The 14,213-nt window shown below is 53.1% G+C and overlaps 1 protein-coding gene across 49 annotated transcripts in view; it reads left to right on the plus strand.

Moving 5' to 3' along the window:
- Positions 1-14,213, plus strand: part of ZNF438 (zinc finger protein 438) — a 221,383-nt gene that overhangs the window by 169,158 nt on the left and 38,012 nt on the right. For 37 of the 49 annotated variants that reach the window (XR_010839942.1, XR_010839938.1, XR_010839951.1 and 34 more), the window contains 2 exons: positions 8,905-10,717; positions 12,043-12,723. The exons of 6 other annotated variants lie outside the window; for them this stretch is intronic. Coding sequence is in view for 6 of the 43 variants with exons in the window: in XM_059058313.2 (XP_058914296.1) it covers positions 8,905-10,717; positions 12,043-12,643 (2,414 nt within the window). In the remaining 37 variants the exon portion in view is untranslated. Of the gene's footprint in view, positions 1-8,904; positions 10,718-12,042; positions 12,911-14,213 lie in introns of those variants that run through there. 6 more of the 49 variants (XM_059058313.2, XM_067030588.1, XM_059058324.2 and 3 more) reach the window with 1 other exon arrangement.

Here is a 14,213-nt window from a genome sequence, read left to right on the forward strand (position 1 = left end):
AGACTTTTCTTTCTATAAACAAGCTATCTTAAACTTACTTCTTAAAGATTCCCCCACGCCCACCCCCACCCCCGCGGCACGTACTGAAATCTACAAGTGCTGATGTCAAAGTTCTGCTTGCCCTGCTCACCTTCGGAGAGTGCCCGTACTTTCTCTTCCGAATTGAGAAAGCCCGTGGCCATTGCTCTCACCGTCCTCCTGAGAGGTGGCCAGAGTCGCTAAGTCCCACTCTAGACCCCGTCCCTCCCAGGACCCCGGAAACCTGGGCTTACCTCCATCCCCAGAAGGGCCACTAGGGGAGTTTTGTCCCCTGCTAAGCTGGAGAACAACAGCAGTTAGCATCAATACTCAATATAAACAAAAGCAGAAAAGGGTGTCCCCAGAAAACAGCTCTTTACAATGCGCATTTGTTCACTCCTGTTCACTAGAACTGTTCATCTGATCAGCACTTTGTCAACTGGATGCAAAAGTTGGGGGGTGGGGCAGGGAAAAGAGAGCCTGGTAGGCTGGACCAGATGTACCAAGTGGGCTGTCAGAGAGCGGCCAGAGAGAAGTGCGTTACAGCTTTATGCAGAGCAGCATTCACAAGCAATAGTTATTTCTTCCCGCTTTCCTTGACTTACCTCTCAAAAAAGAAATACCCGTTTAAGGGTTCAGTGCTGCTGCCGCCGTATGATTCACAGTCCAGATTTGTGCGTTTCTTCCTCCCACCAAAAATAAACGTCAGGAGCTTCAGACTTCTTGGCAAGAGAAGGTAGGAAACTTGCTGAGAATCTAACACGTGGTAAGCACTACCCTGGCACGTTTAATGGGTACTTTCTTCATTTCATCCTGACAGCGGCCGGATACTATTATGCCCATTTCATAAGGTGGGAACATTCAGGCTGTGAGAGTGACTCTCTTCAACAGGAGTTGAACCCACATCTGTCTGAACCCCCGAACCCATGATCTCACCACCAGAGACTGTGACGGTGACTCTGTCACCGTGCATAATAGCGTCCAGGCAGCAGGTAGAGCTGGGGAGAGCCTTTGGAGTCACGTGGGCCAAGGCTCGAGGTCCAGCCTGTTACCGGCTGGCTGCAAAATCCTTCTCTGTAAAATGCACGTAACAGGAATTCCTAACTCAGCGCACCGTGGGGATTAGAGGAGATAACGCACGCCAAGTGTTTTGCGCGCTACCTGGCACATAAATTGGGAACGTGCTTGCTTCCTTCGTACAGTGTCAGATCTCCTGGGCTTGGGCTCCTGGCAGCGGGACTCTAGGCGGCCCGAGTGCTGTAGATGTGAGGGCTAGAGTGACGCTTGGCATCCCGAGTCCTTGGAAACAAAGCACCCGTGCTGGCCTGTGTTGCCCGCACGCCCTGCGGGGCCATCTGTCCCGCCAGCACGCGGTACAGCCCCGGAGCTGGCGCCGCAGAGCCGGGACGTGCGGGGGAACCGGTGGGCGATGGCCCCCCGTGTTTGTAGGTATTGCAGCAAAATTAAGTTGAACTCCCTTGTGTTCTGAGGCGTTCCTTTCATCTCGGTTTCTCCGGGGTTTTACCATATGCTTGTTTTGACCAGAGACCATCCTGGGACACGGTCTGAACCCCAACTGGAACGTATTATTGGAAAGCCGAGTGGGAGGGGGAACAGGGTTGCCAGCCAGTAAAAGTGAAGGTGGGTTTTTGAGTTTAATACAATGAAAACCTAAACAAGTCCTAAAAGTTTTGGCTCTTTTGTGAACAAGACTTGGCAACACTTTCGCTCTGAGCCCGGAGCCAGGGGCTGCGTCAAGAGCCGGGGGCCCTCTCTCTCCACCTGCTCTGCGCGCCGGCTGAGCCGCGGGCCCTCGGGTCCCCACGGATGGAGTGAGGGGGAACCGTGCCCCGAGCCGGCCAAGGGTCGGGTGGGAGGAACTTTGTTCAGAAGCAACACCGCGGGCCTTGGTTCGTGCCGGTGGAAGTCAGGGAGGGAGCTGCTTGCAGCTGCTGGACAGCCGCCTGCCCCGTGTTCCTGTCTGCCGACGCCGTGTGCGGGGCCTCGCTGTGGAACCGTCTGACGGGCCGGGCTCAGGTGAGGGCACGTGGTGCCACTGGGCCCCCGGCCGCCCCCCCCCGCCGCCCCGAGGGCAGCCGACACGCACCAGCGCCGCGCTCTGGAGGAGATGGAGGGGGACGCACTGGGTGCTTTTCTCCAGGCGGATACCTGGCCGCCTTTCTGGATTTGTCAGAACCCTGTGGATAGGAAGTGGGACACTCAGCCTGGGGTATCTGCGTCTACCCTCCGGCGACGATTACCTTTCCGTCAGTTCTCTAGTAAGTGGGCTGTTGGAAAGAATCGTTTCCTGGTAATTGAAGTTCGGAGACATGACAAGCCATTGCTATTTCAAATTTTCTTTTCTCTCCTTAAGATTCAGAGACAAAAATTATATTTTGGAGCTAATTCGGGCAGTTTTGTAAAGAATTTTCCCCCTTTTGAGGGGAGGATGAAGGAGAGGAAGGTCATTGCTTCACATTGGAATGGGACGGACCTGGGTTGTGTGGATTTGGGCGTGTAATTAACTTCCTCAAGCCTCTTCTTGCCTCATCTGTAAAAGGGGACAATAATGTTTATTTGCAGAGTTTGCATAAGGATTCAATTAAGAGACCAGCACAGATTCTAGACCATAATAGGGACTCATTACCTCCTCGTTTTCCTTTAATCCACAGTTAGATCAAATTCTCACCAACTGTAAATGTCACTCTTCAAAATAATTGTTTAATATGCTTACCATATTAAAAACAGTCCACCTTTAAAATCCTAAGTATTTGCACTGTAGAAGTGTGCAAAAATTTATTTTACTGACCGAGCCGTTTATGTTTTCAGTTTTAAAAAGTCCATGTTTGGGCTTCCCTGGTGGCGCAGTGGTTGAGAATCCGCCTGCCAATGCAGGGGACGCGGGTTCGTGCCCCGGTCCGGGAAGATCCCACATACCGCGGAGCGGCTGGGCCCGTGAGCCATGGCCGCTGCGCCTGCGCGTCTGGAGCCTGTGCTCCGCGCAACAGGAGAGGCCACAACAGTGAGAGGCCTGCGTACCACAAAAAAAATAAAAATAAAAATAAATAAAAAGTCCATGTTTAGTGCCTGAGCGTCCTGTGGGTCTCTAACTGTGTTATGGGTAATTCCACAGGATTTCCAGAAATGATGAATGTCAGTGGAAATTTCGACTTACCATTTAGTGCACAGTTCTATGAAATCTGTAATTTAGTAGGTGACAGGTGACAGGGTTTAGATCACACCATCTGGGAGAGGCCTTGTAAATGTGTCGTGGAATAAACCACTGTTGCAGCTACATGGCCAAGAAAGACTTCCCACAATCAGACGTCTCAGTGTTTTAAAAAACTTAATGGCATTTGCAGTTTCTCTAAACACTCCTATTGTTCAAACCTCTTAAAAAAGAAAAGCCCAGGGCTTCCCTGGTGGCGCAGTGGTTGAGAGTCCGCCTGCCGATGCAGGAGACACGGGTTCGTGCCCCGGTCCGGGAAGATCCCACATGCCGCGGAGCAACTAAGCCCGTGAGCCATGGCCGCTGAGCCTGCGCGTCCGGAGCCTGTGCTCCGCAACGGGAGAGGCCACAACAGTGAGAGGCCCGCATACCGCAAAAAAAAAAAAAAAAAAAAGAAAAGCCCTGTAGTTATTATAGCATGACTGACCTTTATTGCAAAGTGCCCTGTTCTATTTTAAAGAGCCAAATGTCGGGAGGAACAGTTCTCGGGACTTGGGTTGTCCTTCGCAGGTAATGAGCTCTGATGCTTCCCGGGGTGAACCTTGGGGGTAGTGATAAACTGCCTGTCAGACGCTTCGATTACTTCCCTTATCATTAGCAGTTCCTATCATTAAGTAGGCAAGGAAAGTAAAACCCCGAGAGGCTCTCAAGGTGTCATCTGGACACAGTCATTTACATACGGACGCACACTTACCCATCACAGATATCCCCACGGATACCCCTTTGCACAAAGGATCCAAAAGGGAAACTTTCGTTTTCCTTTTATTCATTCCAAAAATATTTGTAAGCACCTCCTGTGTGTCAGGCCCAGAGAGTATTCAGTGGGAAATACACATTCATCTCACCCTGACCTGTACTTCCCCCAGTGGCTCCACCCCGCAGGCCACACTAAGACCGGTTTCTCTGGTTTCCTTTGAGAGACGGTCTGTGTGTATACAGGAATAGATTTGTGTGCGTTTCTCAGTGCTTTTTTTTTAAATGCAAGTGATAGCTTACGATAAACCTCACATCTTGGAGAGTATTCCGTATCGGTCTGACTCATTCTTCTTTTCCGCTGTGGCACAGCATTCCGTTGTACGGTTGGGTGAGTATTGGATTAGTACCCTGTCGCTGGACGTCTTAGTAATTCCTAGGGGGTGTTTCTCCTTCTGTTTTTTGTGGCCTCGCCGTCTTTCTCCTGCCTCGCTTCTCTTCTGATATATCGTTTCGTTCGCTGTCACTGCGTCGTTAACGAGCCTGGCAGGTGGGACTCAGCACCACCTTCGTGAAGACCCACCTTGTATGTCCTCCCCAACAGATGCGGGCAGGCGTGTAGTTTCCTCTGCAAGGCCTTGTCTTTTCACCCCACAGATTTCTCGTGATTAGCTTCTGATGAGTGACCATGAAGCCAGCTGATACACTTTCCTACGCCAGCACCCACTTCTTTGAATTGCAGGGAACTTGCGGAGGGTGACTCTGTGTGGCAGGCCCCATACCTCTCTCCCAGGGCTCTGTGGTCTCGGGCCGCCGGGCTGCTCACCGATCAGTGCTCTCTGTTGCGGGACAGCTGGTTACCCCGAAGAGTTTCCTGTGCTCCTGGACCACGGTCGGCCTCCTTTTCTTTTGACTCTGCCATTGCTCTTCGTGTGTGATTTTGTTTCCACTGTAATGGAGGAACTCTTTTTTTTTTTAATATATTTTTATTTATTTCTGGCCGCGTTGGGTCTTCGTTGCTGCGCGCGGGCTTTCTCTAGTTGCGGTGGCTCCTCTTGCTGCGGAGCGCGGGTTCTAGGCGCGCGGGCTTCACTAGTTGTGGCGCGCGGGCTCAGTCGTTGTGGCGCGCGGGCTCTAGAGCGCAGGCTCAGTAGTTGTGGTGCACGGGCTTAGTTGCTCCGCGGCACGTGGGATCCTCCCGGACCGGGGCTCGAACCCATGTCCCCCGCATCGGCAGGCGGACCCTCAACCACCGCGCCACCGGGGAAGCCCTGGAGGAGCTCTCGAAGATCAGTTGAAGCACATCCACTTTCTATGTATCACCACTGGCTCCCTCGCTCCCCTTTGGAATGGCTCAATAAAGATAGTTGGTTTCATTGCTGGAAACCTTAACTGTCAGAAGATTGCTTTCTTTTTTTTTTTTTTTTTTTTTTGCAGTACGCGGGCCTCTCACTGTTGTGGCCTCTCCCGTTGTGGAGCACAGGCTCCGGACGCGCAGGCTCAGCGGCCATGGCTCACGGGCTTAGTTGCTCCGCGGCACGTGGGATCTTCCCGGACCGGGGCACGAACCCGCGTCCCTTGCATTGGCAGGCGGATTCTCAACCACTGCGCCACCAGGGAAGCCCAGAAGATTGCTTTCTTACACTTGGTCATAAAACCTAGGAAGCCGCTTCCCGGCTGGAGTCTTCGGGGACTTCCACGTGACCTTGATCACCGGTCGTTGCTTCAGCTGCATCTTCTCTTCTTTGTTATTTCTTCTCCTCGTCGTGCTGACGTCGCCGTTCTCTGCCTCTGAGGGTCAGGCTTCTGTTTCTAGCTGTTCCTCCTCTCTTCACTCCAACGGCCGTCCTTTTCCCTCCTCGCGCGTCTGTTTTCTTTCAAGCGCTGTGTCTACTCCAGAGCTTGCTTGTTTCTGCCGCTGTTTGTGGGGTTCGCGGCCCGACAGCATCACTTACTGTCTCTCGTTAGTTCCTCAGGTGGTTCGCCGGTTGGCCTCACCTCTCCCCTTTCTCTTCAAAGGTTTTGTTGTTGTTTGGTTTGGTTTTACATTTGTTTGTTTGTTTGTTTTTAAATCATGGTGCAAACCCATTTCCTTATGCTGGCAGTGGGCAGATTTTCAAAGTAATTTGGCATTGTTCAAGTTTGCGTTTCAGTTATGTTCTTTTTTTTTTTTCTTTCAGCCACGGGTCACTTTATCACAAATACCACTTACAGATTCAACAAACAATTCTCAGATTTCTGAGCCCACGCCTAACCCTGTTCCAGGCCCTGAAGAGGCAGATAGACTCCCCTCACTCAAGGAATTCACTCCAGGGGCAGAGGGCTGCGGACCATAATGAAGTCCGTGGGCACGTGTGCGGGAGAAAATTAAAACAGGAAGTGGGGGCAGGGAGCTCAGAATGGGGTACAGGTTACTGAGGCGCTCAGGGAAGAGTTCATCACGAAGAGGCCGTTTGAGCAAAACTTGAAGGGAATGCCGCAGCAAGAACCGGGGGTCACCTAGGGAAGCAGTCAGGGCGGTGAGAGTGCAGGCAGGGACCAGCCACGGGCGAGGGGAGGGCGGTGCGGGTCAGAGGGCTCCCAGGAGCCGAGGGCACCAGGCCCTGGAGTCCCCTGCGAGGACTTGGGCCCTGGCTCGGGGACGAAGAGCCGACTGCACAGACTTGAGCAAGACAGTGACGTGTCTTGTGCTGCGATGCATTATTGTCACATACTATTTCAAGAGGACTTGAGACTAATTGAGGCCAGCGTAGCCTTTCTTCCAGCTCTTCTCGCTATAAATATAGTGTGCTCGGTCACTTAGGAGTATGGCCTAGACAGAAATCACCCAAGGTTTCTTCTTTTTTCCCTCCCTCACCCCTGATAGGTTGTATACATGCAAAGACCATTGTGATTGTTAGTGGAATTATTTAATAAGCCTTGTCCCTAGGCAACCAGAAGCTTTCAATAATTCTAAGCTCTCTGCAAACTCTTAGCAGTTCTGATTTAGTATATTTATCAATATTTACAACTTACGTCAGTACTTCTTCCAGAAAGATGAGATGAGGCTTAACGTGAAAGACGTTTACATTTAAAGGCTGTGAAAATAGAAGTAAAAAATGAATTAAATTGTGCAGGAAGATGAAGCAAATGTAGCATATCAATTTGGGTGACCGTTGTGAGGTGATCGACCAGTCAGTTTACCCATGAACTTCATAGTAGCAAAGCCAAAAAGGAAAACAACAGATTACATAATTATCCTTGTCTGATTTCCCTAGACCGTAACACGAGTCTTTTTCCTTCTTCCTCTAATGTAAGCTACCAAAATAAGTTGGTCAGTCAGTATATATATTTCAACCTTATTCCTACTGTGCTACTTATTTGTTTACTTGCAGAGTGTCATTTTGCTGAAAAAATCAATTTTCTGCTAAAATTGCCAGTTCAGTAACTGTAGACATGAAAATCAAGGTTGATTCTTTTTTTTTTAACGTTTGTCTGCCTTACCGGATTGCCAGCTACCTAAGGCAGAAATTGTATCCATTCATCTTTATACCCTTGGCGGCCCCTCAAGAAAGAGTTCCTCATTTTCCTCTTCCTATGACTCCAGAATCCAACAGGCTCTGAAAACGGAAAATGTTATCAAACGTTGGGTACCAAAACTCATTCGGAGGCAAAGCCTGAACTGAAATAAGACACTTTAAAACTCTTCATTTTTTTTCCCCTTGTCAATACTCGTGTTTTACTACCGAAGTGGTACTGGTTTTAACTAGGGGTACTCCGCAGACACTGCTGGGTGTTATGTAACATTTGTGTGAGCATCTTATGACTTTTCTAAAATTTGAAAGTGTAAATTCCAAAATACATCTGGCCGCAGTGGTTTCAGAAGAGGAATCACAGGCCTGCCGTATCCAACGTCCAGATAGTGTAGGTACCTGGTAAACACGAGTTGAAGTGAAGCGTGAGTAATACGAGGTACTTAGAAATGGGAAGCTCTTCTGCAGCCAGGCCTTAGGAGCTTGAGGCCTCAGGGGATAAAATCAATGCACCAGCCCCTAGAAGCGTGGAAATGTTTCCTCAGTTGTTCCTCAGAGCAGTAATCGCTGCTCTTCCGTTAGCCTAATAAGTCTCAGGAATATGAAGTGTTAGTCTGTCAGTTAAAATTGTTCCTCTTTCTGTCCTGGAAGGGGCTTTTTGTGTGATTCATGTATTTTTTATGTTGTCTCTGTATCTTATCACTGTATCTTTTTGTTTTTCTTCCAACATGTTTGTAAGGTGTCACAGTCAGCTTTTTTAACACTGGTGGTTTAATTGCAAAAGCACACGTAAACAGTTTGGAAGGTATGAGAAGAAATCCACAAGTCACACGGGAAAAGAGCCACCAAGCCAGCATTCAGGCTGGAATTCATCCACTGTGCAGAACAAATTGTGCTGCCAGTGGGTCAAACTGTGTATCCTGAAATTGAGTGAAAAAGAAGTTTGATACAAGAAACATTTGTTTCCTACCAGAGATACAGTGGGAAATAGCAAGGCAGATCCAATACGGGCTTCACGCTCACAGAGCTTAATAGGGAGAGCAAGACATTTCTATGAAAGAAATAGAGTACACGGCAGAACATGCCAGAGGGCGTGCAGCCCGGGAGCTCGGGGGAGCGGCGGGGTCGCCCTGGCGGAGTCAGGCCAGTGGAGAGGACAGACGCGTGGAGTACAAGGAGGGGGGAAGCCCCAGCTCTCGGGAAGCCCTGTGTTTAGGCGCAGAGATGCATAAACACATAAATTACCTGGGAAGTGGTGGATGTTGTCACTGGGAGGAGAGTCAGCAGTCCCTGGCAAGGTGGGCAGGAGCTGACCTTCGGCCTGGGTCTTAAGGAACACGGGGTTTGCCCCCAAGGGCAGGGCTGGGTCTAGGGATACGCGTCCAGGCAAGGGGAATGGTAAGATGCTTATGTGACACCAGCGTGACTTTTTATACTGCGTTGTCCTTGCAGGTGAATCAAACAGCCCTCCTGGAACGATTCGGGGTGGGAAGGGTCTGCAGGGTAAGAGTCAGTTTCGAACCATCGCTCCAAAACTTGCGCCCCAAGTCCTGGCGCCCCGAGTGCCCCCGGGCCCGGCGCCCTCCCTCTCTGACCACGCGCATCCAGGCCCCTCCCTCGGCTCGAAGGCGCTGGGGATGCCCCCCCCGAATTACGCGCTGATGCAGGTGGCCGGCCAGGAGGGGACCTTCTCTCTTGTCGCTCTGTCACATGTCGCCTCGGCCCAGCCGCTCCAGAAACCCAGACTGCCTCTGCCCAGGGACCTGAAGCTTCCCATCCCCCGGTACCAACGCCCAGGACACGGCAGCGGCGCGAGGAAGAAACCGGGGTTCAGCTCCTCCGACAGGGGCTGTAGCCAAGCTCCGGCCCAAACCCAAGCGGCCCCGCCCCTGCCTGAGCATCCCGAGGCCCCGCACAAGCCCAGCCCACCCAAGCCGGCGCTGGCACCCGGCTGGGCCCCGGCCTCACTGACCGGTGGGGGTGGCCATGGAGACCCTGGGCCCCCAGGGACCAGCGACCACGGAGGTCGGGGCCCTCCCGCCGGCCCAGCGCTGCCCACTCCGGAGGAGCCCTCTGCCGAGCGGGGCCCCCCGAAGAGTTCAGGGAGGGCAGGCGTTGCAGGCAAGAAGCCCTCCAGGAGGCCTGCCGTTGCCAGGGGAGAACTTAGAGAACAGGTCGACCTTGGTCGAGCCGCGACCCAGTTGTCGCCAGGCGTTACTGGGAGCGCGGTTCAGGAGGTCTCTTCCAGCCCCAGAGGTAAACTGCCCGTCCTGCCCGACTCGAGAACGAGGGCGTCGCAAGTTTACGAAGGCGGAGCAGCTGTGAACGCTGCGCATGTTTCTCTCCCTGGGCTCAGGGCAGCCGCTGATGAGACCTCGCCCACCGCGGAAGGCTTCTGTCCGGCCCCCCAGGCGGCCGGCGGGGGACCTGTCCCACAGGCGTCGCGGCAGAGCCCCTGCGACAGGGCCTGCTGTCCGGCCACCGAAGCCGACCTCAACCACAAAACAAAACCGAACGGCGGGGCAGCCGAGAGAAGAGGAAGAAAACGGAAGGCCCCGGATGAACGTCTGACCTTTCAGGGCAGAAGGAGGCAATGTGCCATTAGTAAGTGTAAAGATGGCAAGGAAAGAGCCAAAGCCGACCGCCAGGAATCCAGGGACCTAAAACCTGGGGCTGTGAAAAAGTACCGCAGCATCATGCCCAAGCCTGTTCTGGCCCTGCCGGCTCCCCCGGCCTCGCCCGCGGCCACGTCACAGCCGCCCGCGCCCGGCAGCCGGGGGCGCGCGTCGTTCACTCACCCCCTCGCCGCCCCCAAGCATCCGGGCTGCAGGCAGGACGACGGCCCCTCCCCGAAGCCCGGCTCGGCCTTCAGAAGTGGGCCCTGCGGCCTCCAGAAGCCTCGGCACGGGTGCCACGTGTGCGAGCGCGCCTTCCAGCCCACGCAGCACCCCCGCGAGCGCGCCCGCACGCACAGCGACCGCCGGCCCTACAGCTGCCGGCTCTGCCGCAAAGCCTACGTGCGGCCGGCCGGCCTGAGCGCACACGTGCGGCTGCACCACGGCGACTCCTGGCCCCGGAGGCTCGCGTGCTGTGAATTCTGCGCGAAGGCGTTCGGCCACGTCAGGGTCTACTTCGGCCACCTGAAGGAGGTGCACGGGGTGGCCGTCAGCACCGAGCCCTCCGCCCGCGGGCCGCAGCCGCAGCCGGGGGACCTGCGGAGGACCGGGGAGCAGACTGCCCGAGGGATGCAAGGGCCGGTGGACAGGTGAGTGCGGGGTTGGTTCGGATTTGAGGTCAGGGCCAGAGTCCACACGCAGCAAGGTGGGCTTGGAAGACCCTCCCTCGGGTTACGATTTCATAAGGGAGCTGCCGCCGCTTCCCCCTCTTCTGTGAAGAATGGCCACATTCCTCTCTGCTCTCTGATCATTAGTGATTTTTGATGACTCTGCCTTCTGCGAGCCAGGACACAAGGTCCCTCCGAGGGGCGCTGGGGACAATTGGCAAGAGGTTAATGTTGCATCTGAAACATGAAAGAGCAACTTAGTGTCTATAGTTCTGGTGCTTCCGAGAAGTAATCTCCTCCAAACTCTTGGCCACAGGATGTGCACCCAAAGAGCACCATTTGGCCCAGAATACGGCGTGACAGGCGGCGGGGACTCAGCGCAGCTCTGCTGCAGGGACCAGCCCTCAGGTGCAGGCCTGACGCTCAGCGCTTGCCCTGTTTCCCCGTCAGGCCGCCTTAACTGTCTCCTGTGTCCTTGTCTGTGCGGCGCTGCTTCCCAGCTGAGTAATTTGAAAGCTGTAAAGTAATCTGAAAAGCCTTTCACATTCAAAAGTAATTTGAAAGCCTTCCGGGATGGATGAGGTCTTGTCACCGGCCAGGCAGGTCTGAGAGTTGTGAGTCAGCCAGGGAAACGCCCTGGGTCTGTCCTGCTCCTCGGCACGTTTTCCAGCACTTCAGATCCTCGGCCCCTGACCATTCCCAGTTGTCCTAATGGGTCTAAATCCTTTCTGTTCAATTTCAGCTTGGTCTGTCGTATTCATTAAAAATAAGTTACGCTGGTCCCGTTTTCCTCCCGGCTTTTCTGGGGTTTCTCTGTGTCTCTTTAGGCATTTCTGTCCCTTTTCCTAAGGTGCACAGCGGCCTCTCCGCAAAGAAACCGCACTTCTTAATTGCTGAACGGAGTCCATACGCTGAGTTTTAGCCAAGGTGTCCAGACCGCGCTGGGGGCTCCGGGAGGGGGGGGGCCCTGGGGGGCGGGGCCAACAGTCGCCTCAGCTGGACCCAGCGAGTTCCTGCCGCGCCCTCCTGGGGCCCACACCTGTTGCCGTGGTAACCAAAGAACAGGTGGCTCCCGGGGGGGGCCTCTTTCCGAAGTGGACCCTGCCGGCGTGGGAAGTGCGAGGCCCCAGGCAGGGCTAACCTTGGCCTTCACCGCAGCCTCCGCCTCCCTCACGCTCTCTGCTCGCCCCTCCTTCGGCCCCTCCTGGGTGCGTGTGTCTGAGATCCCGAAGGCCAGGAGCTGTCAGGAGAAGTTCCGGTTGTGTTCTTGCATGAGATCTGATACAGACTCTCTCCCCCCTTTCCAGGGAGACCAAGTCCAGCCTGGAGGAAGCCCTCCTTCTAAACCAGGCTGATGAGGTCAAATTCCACATCAGATGCGGCCGCTGTCAGATCACTGCCCAGTCTTTTGCTGAAATCAAGTTCCACCTGCTTTACGCTCATGGCGAGGAAATCCAGGGCCAGTTGCAAGAGGAGACCTCACCCTCCGCGGGAAGCAGGGGAGCTCAGGGAGAAGTGGTTCAGCAGGCTACTCCTTTCTGGAAACACCCTGAGAGAAGAAAGCAGCTTAAGCACCGTCCCTTGGACGGGGAACTCTGTGCGATCCCCAGATTGAAAAAGCAACTCTACCTCCGTCATCAGAATGATGTGGAGATGCTGGCGAAACATGAAGGAGCCCAGCCAGGACCCAGTGAGCCCGGAGGACACCCCCAGGGCCCCGACGCGGCCCTCTGCCTGCCCCAGCCTGGCTTTAACTGCGTCCTTTGTGCCCAGACGCTGGGAAGGAAGGAAGAGCTGCTCCTGCACTGGGGAGAGCAGCACAGGTGCGAGGACCCTCCGAAGCTCTGGCCGATTCTCTGCGCGCTCTCCAGCCAGGGGGCGCTCGAACCTCCAGCGAACCGGAAATGAGGCGGGGAGCCGAGGCGAGGGGGCGTTTTCTCTCCGCTGCCTCTGTTCCACGGTGGCGCTTAGCACCAAAAATCCAACAGGTGAGGGTCAGCGTTAACGAGCAGAAGTGAGTTTGTACAGTTTTATTTTATTATGAAATATGTATGTACATATGCCCTTGATGCATATTTTTCTGACATAATGCAGTTTTGTTTTAAAATTCTATGTCCTGTTAGTATCTGAGACTTTATTTCAGATTCAATAAAAAGATAAATTTGCAGATTGAAATGTAGAGTATTATAGGCTATTCTTCAAGTACAGTTTTGAGTAAAAACACGTGTGTTTGAGTTATTTCCTGTCTGTGTTGTGCGCGTGTGTGTGTCCTTTTGTTCACGTTTTCTGTTTAAGTAGGTCGACAAATGTGGTAAAACGTCCAGGTGACAAAATCATTCGTCTCAACCCTGGCATATTGTTGATCTTTATTGGAGTCTCTAGTTTATTTGAATATATGCCGTAGAGCAGCATGTTAAATAAGGTTCTCTGAAACTTTGATTCATTTGCTTTATTTTTATTTATTTATTTATTATTTGCGGTACGCAGGCCTCTCACTGTCGCGGCCCCTCCCGTTGCGGAGCACAGGCTCCGGACGCGCAGGCTCAGCGGCCACGGCTCACGGGCCCAGCCGCTCCGCGGCACGTGGGATCCTCCCGGACCGGGGCACGAACCCGCGTCCCCTGCATCCGCAGGCGGACTCCCAACCGCTGCGCCACCAGGGCAGCCCTGATTCATTTTCTTAAATGCACACATTCCACTGGAGCTTAGATGCTTTCTTACACCTGTAGTGCTTCCCTGTCAAAGTAATCAACCATTTCTTAGTACTTCAGCTAATAGAAAAAGCACTTTTTTGTTAAACAGTTATTTTCAGAAAGTCTTCTGAGCCAGAAAATTTACAACCTGGAGAGCGAACTGGGTAGTTCAGCCCAGATGTCAGGTGTCTCGGCGGCCTTTCCTCTTCCCCAGTAACTTCAGGGGGCTGTCACTGGCTGATCAATTTTAGATGCAACTGTGCCTTTCAAGCCCGGGTCCGCTTTGAAAGTCGGGGGTAAATGATTGCCTGTTAAATTCTTGGGAAATTACCGCGAATCAGAAATGTTGCCATTTGAAGTTTCTGGCCATCCTGGCCGCAAAATCATTTTCTCGGAATGGGGGAGCCTGAGCACTTCAAGCCGCTCGAATCCCGGGCTTTGGTTGAAAGCGCCGAGCACGTGGCCAGCCCTGTTCCTGAAGCTGGGCCCGGGCATTGCCGTCACGTTTTTCTGTGTTAAAGGAAGTTACCTAAACGGAGGAAGATCTAAATTCTAACTGATGAGCTAGCGGGTCTTAAATAACCTTTTTGAATGTCTCGTTTTAAAACCAAGTGTTCATAAGTACAATTTGGTTCAAATAGCACAAAAAAGGGAAAACTCAATCCTTGGCTTTTTTGCAAATAGCTTTATAAATTTGAGAATAAGATGGTAGGGATAGAAATCTCGGAAAGATTCTGCTGTGGTTCATCAATCGATCACGCTGCGCCCAACCTCAGGGAGATACT

Source organism: Kogia breviceps, chromosome 3, assembly GCF_026419965.1.
Source record: "Kogia breviceps isolate mKogBre1 chromosome 3, mKogBre1 haplotype 1, whole genome shotgun sequence".
Taxonomy (NCBI): Eukaryota; Metazoa; Chordata; class Mammalia; order Artiodactyla; family Physeteridae; genus Kogia; species Kogia breviceps.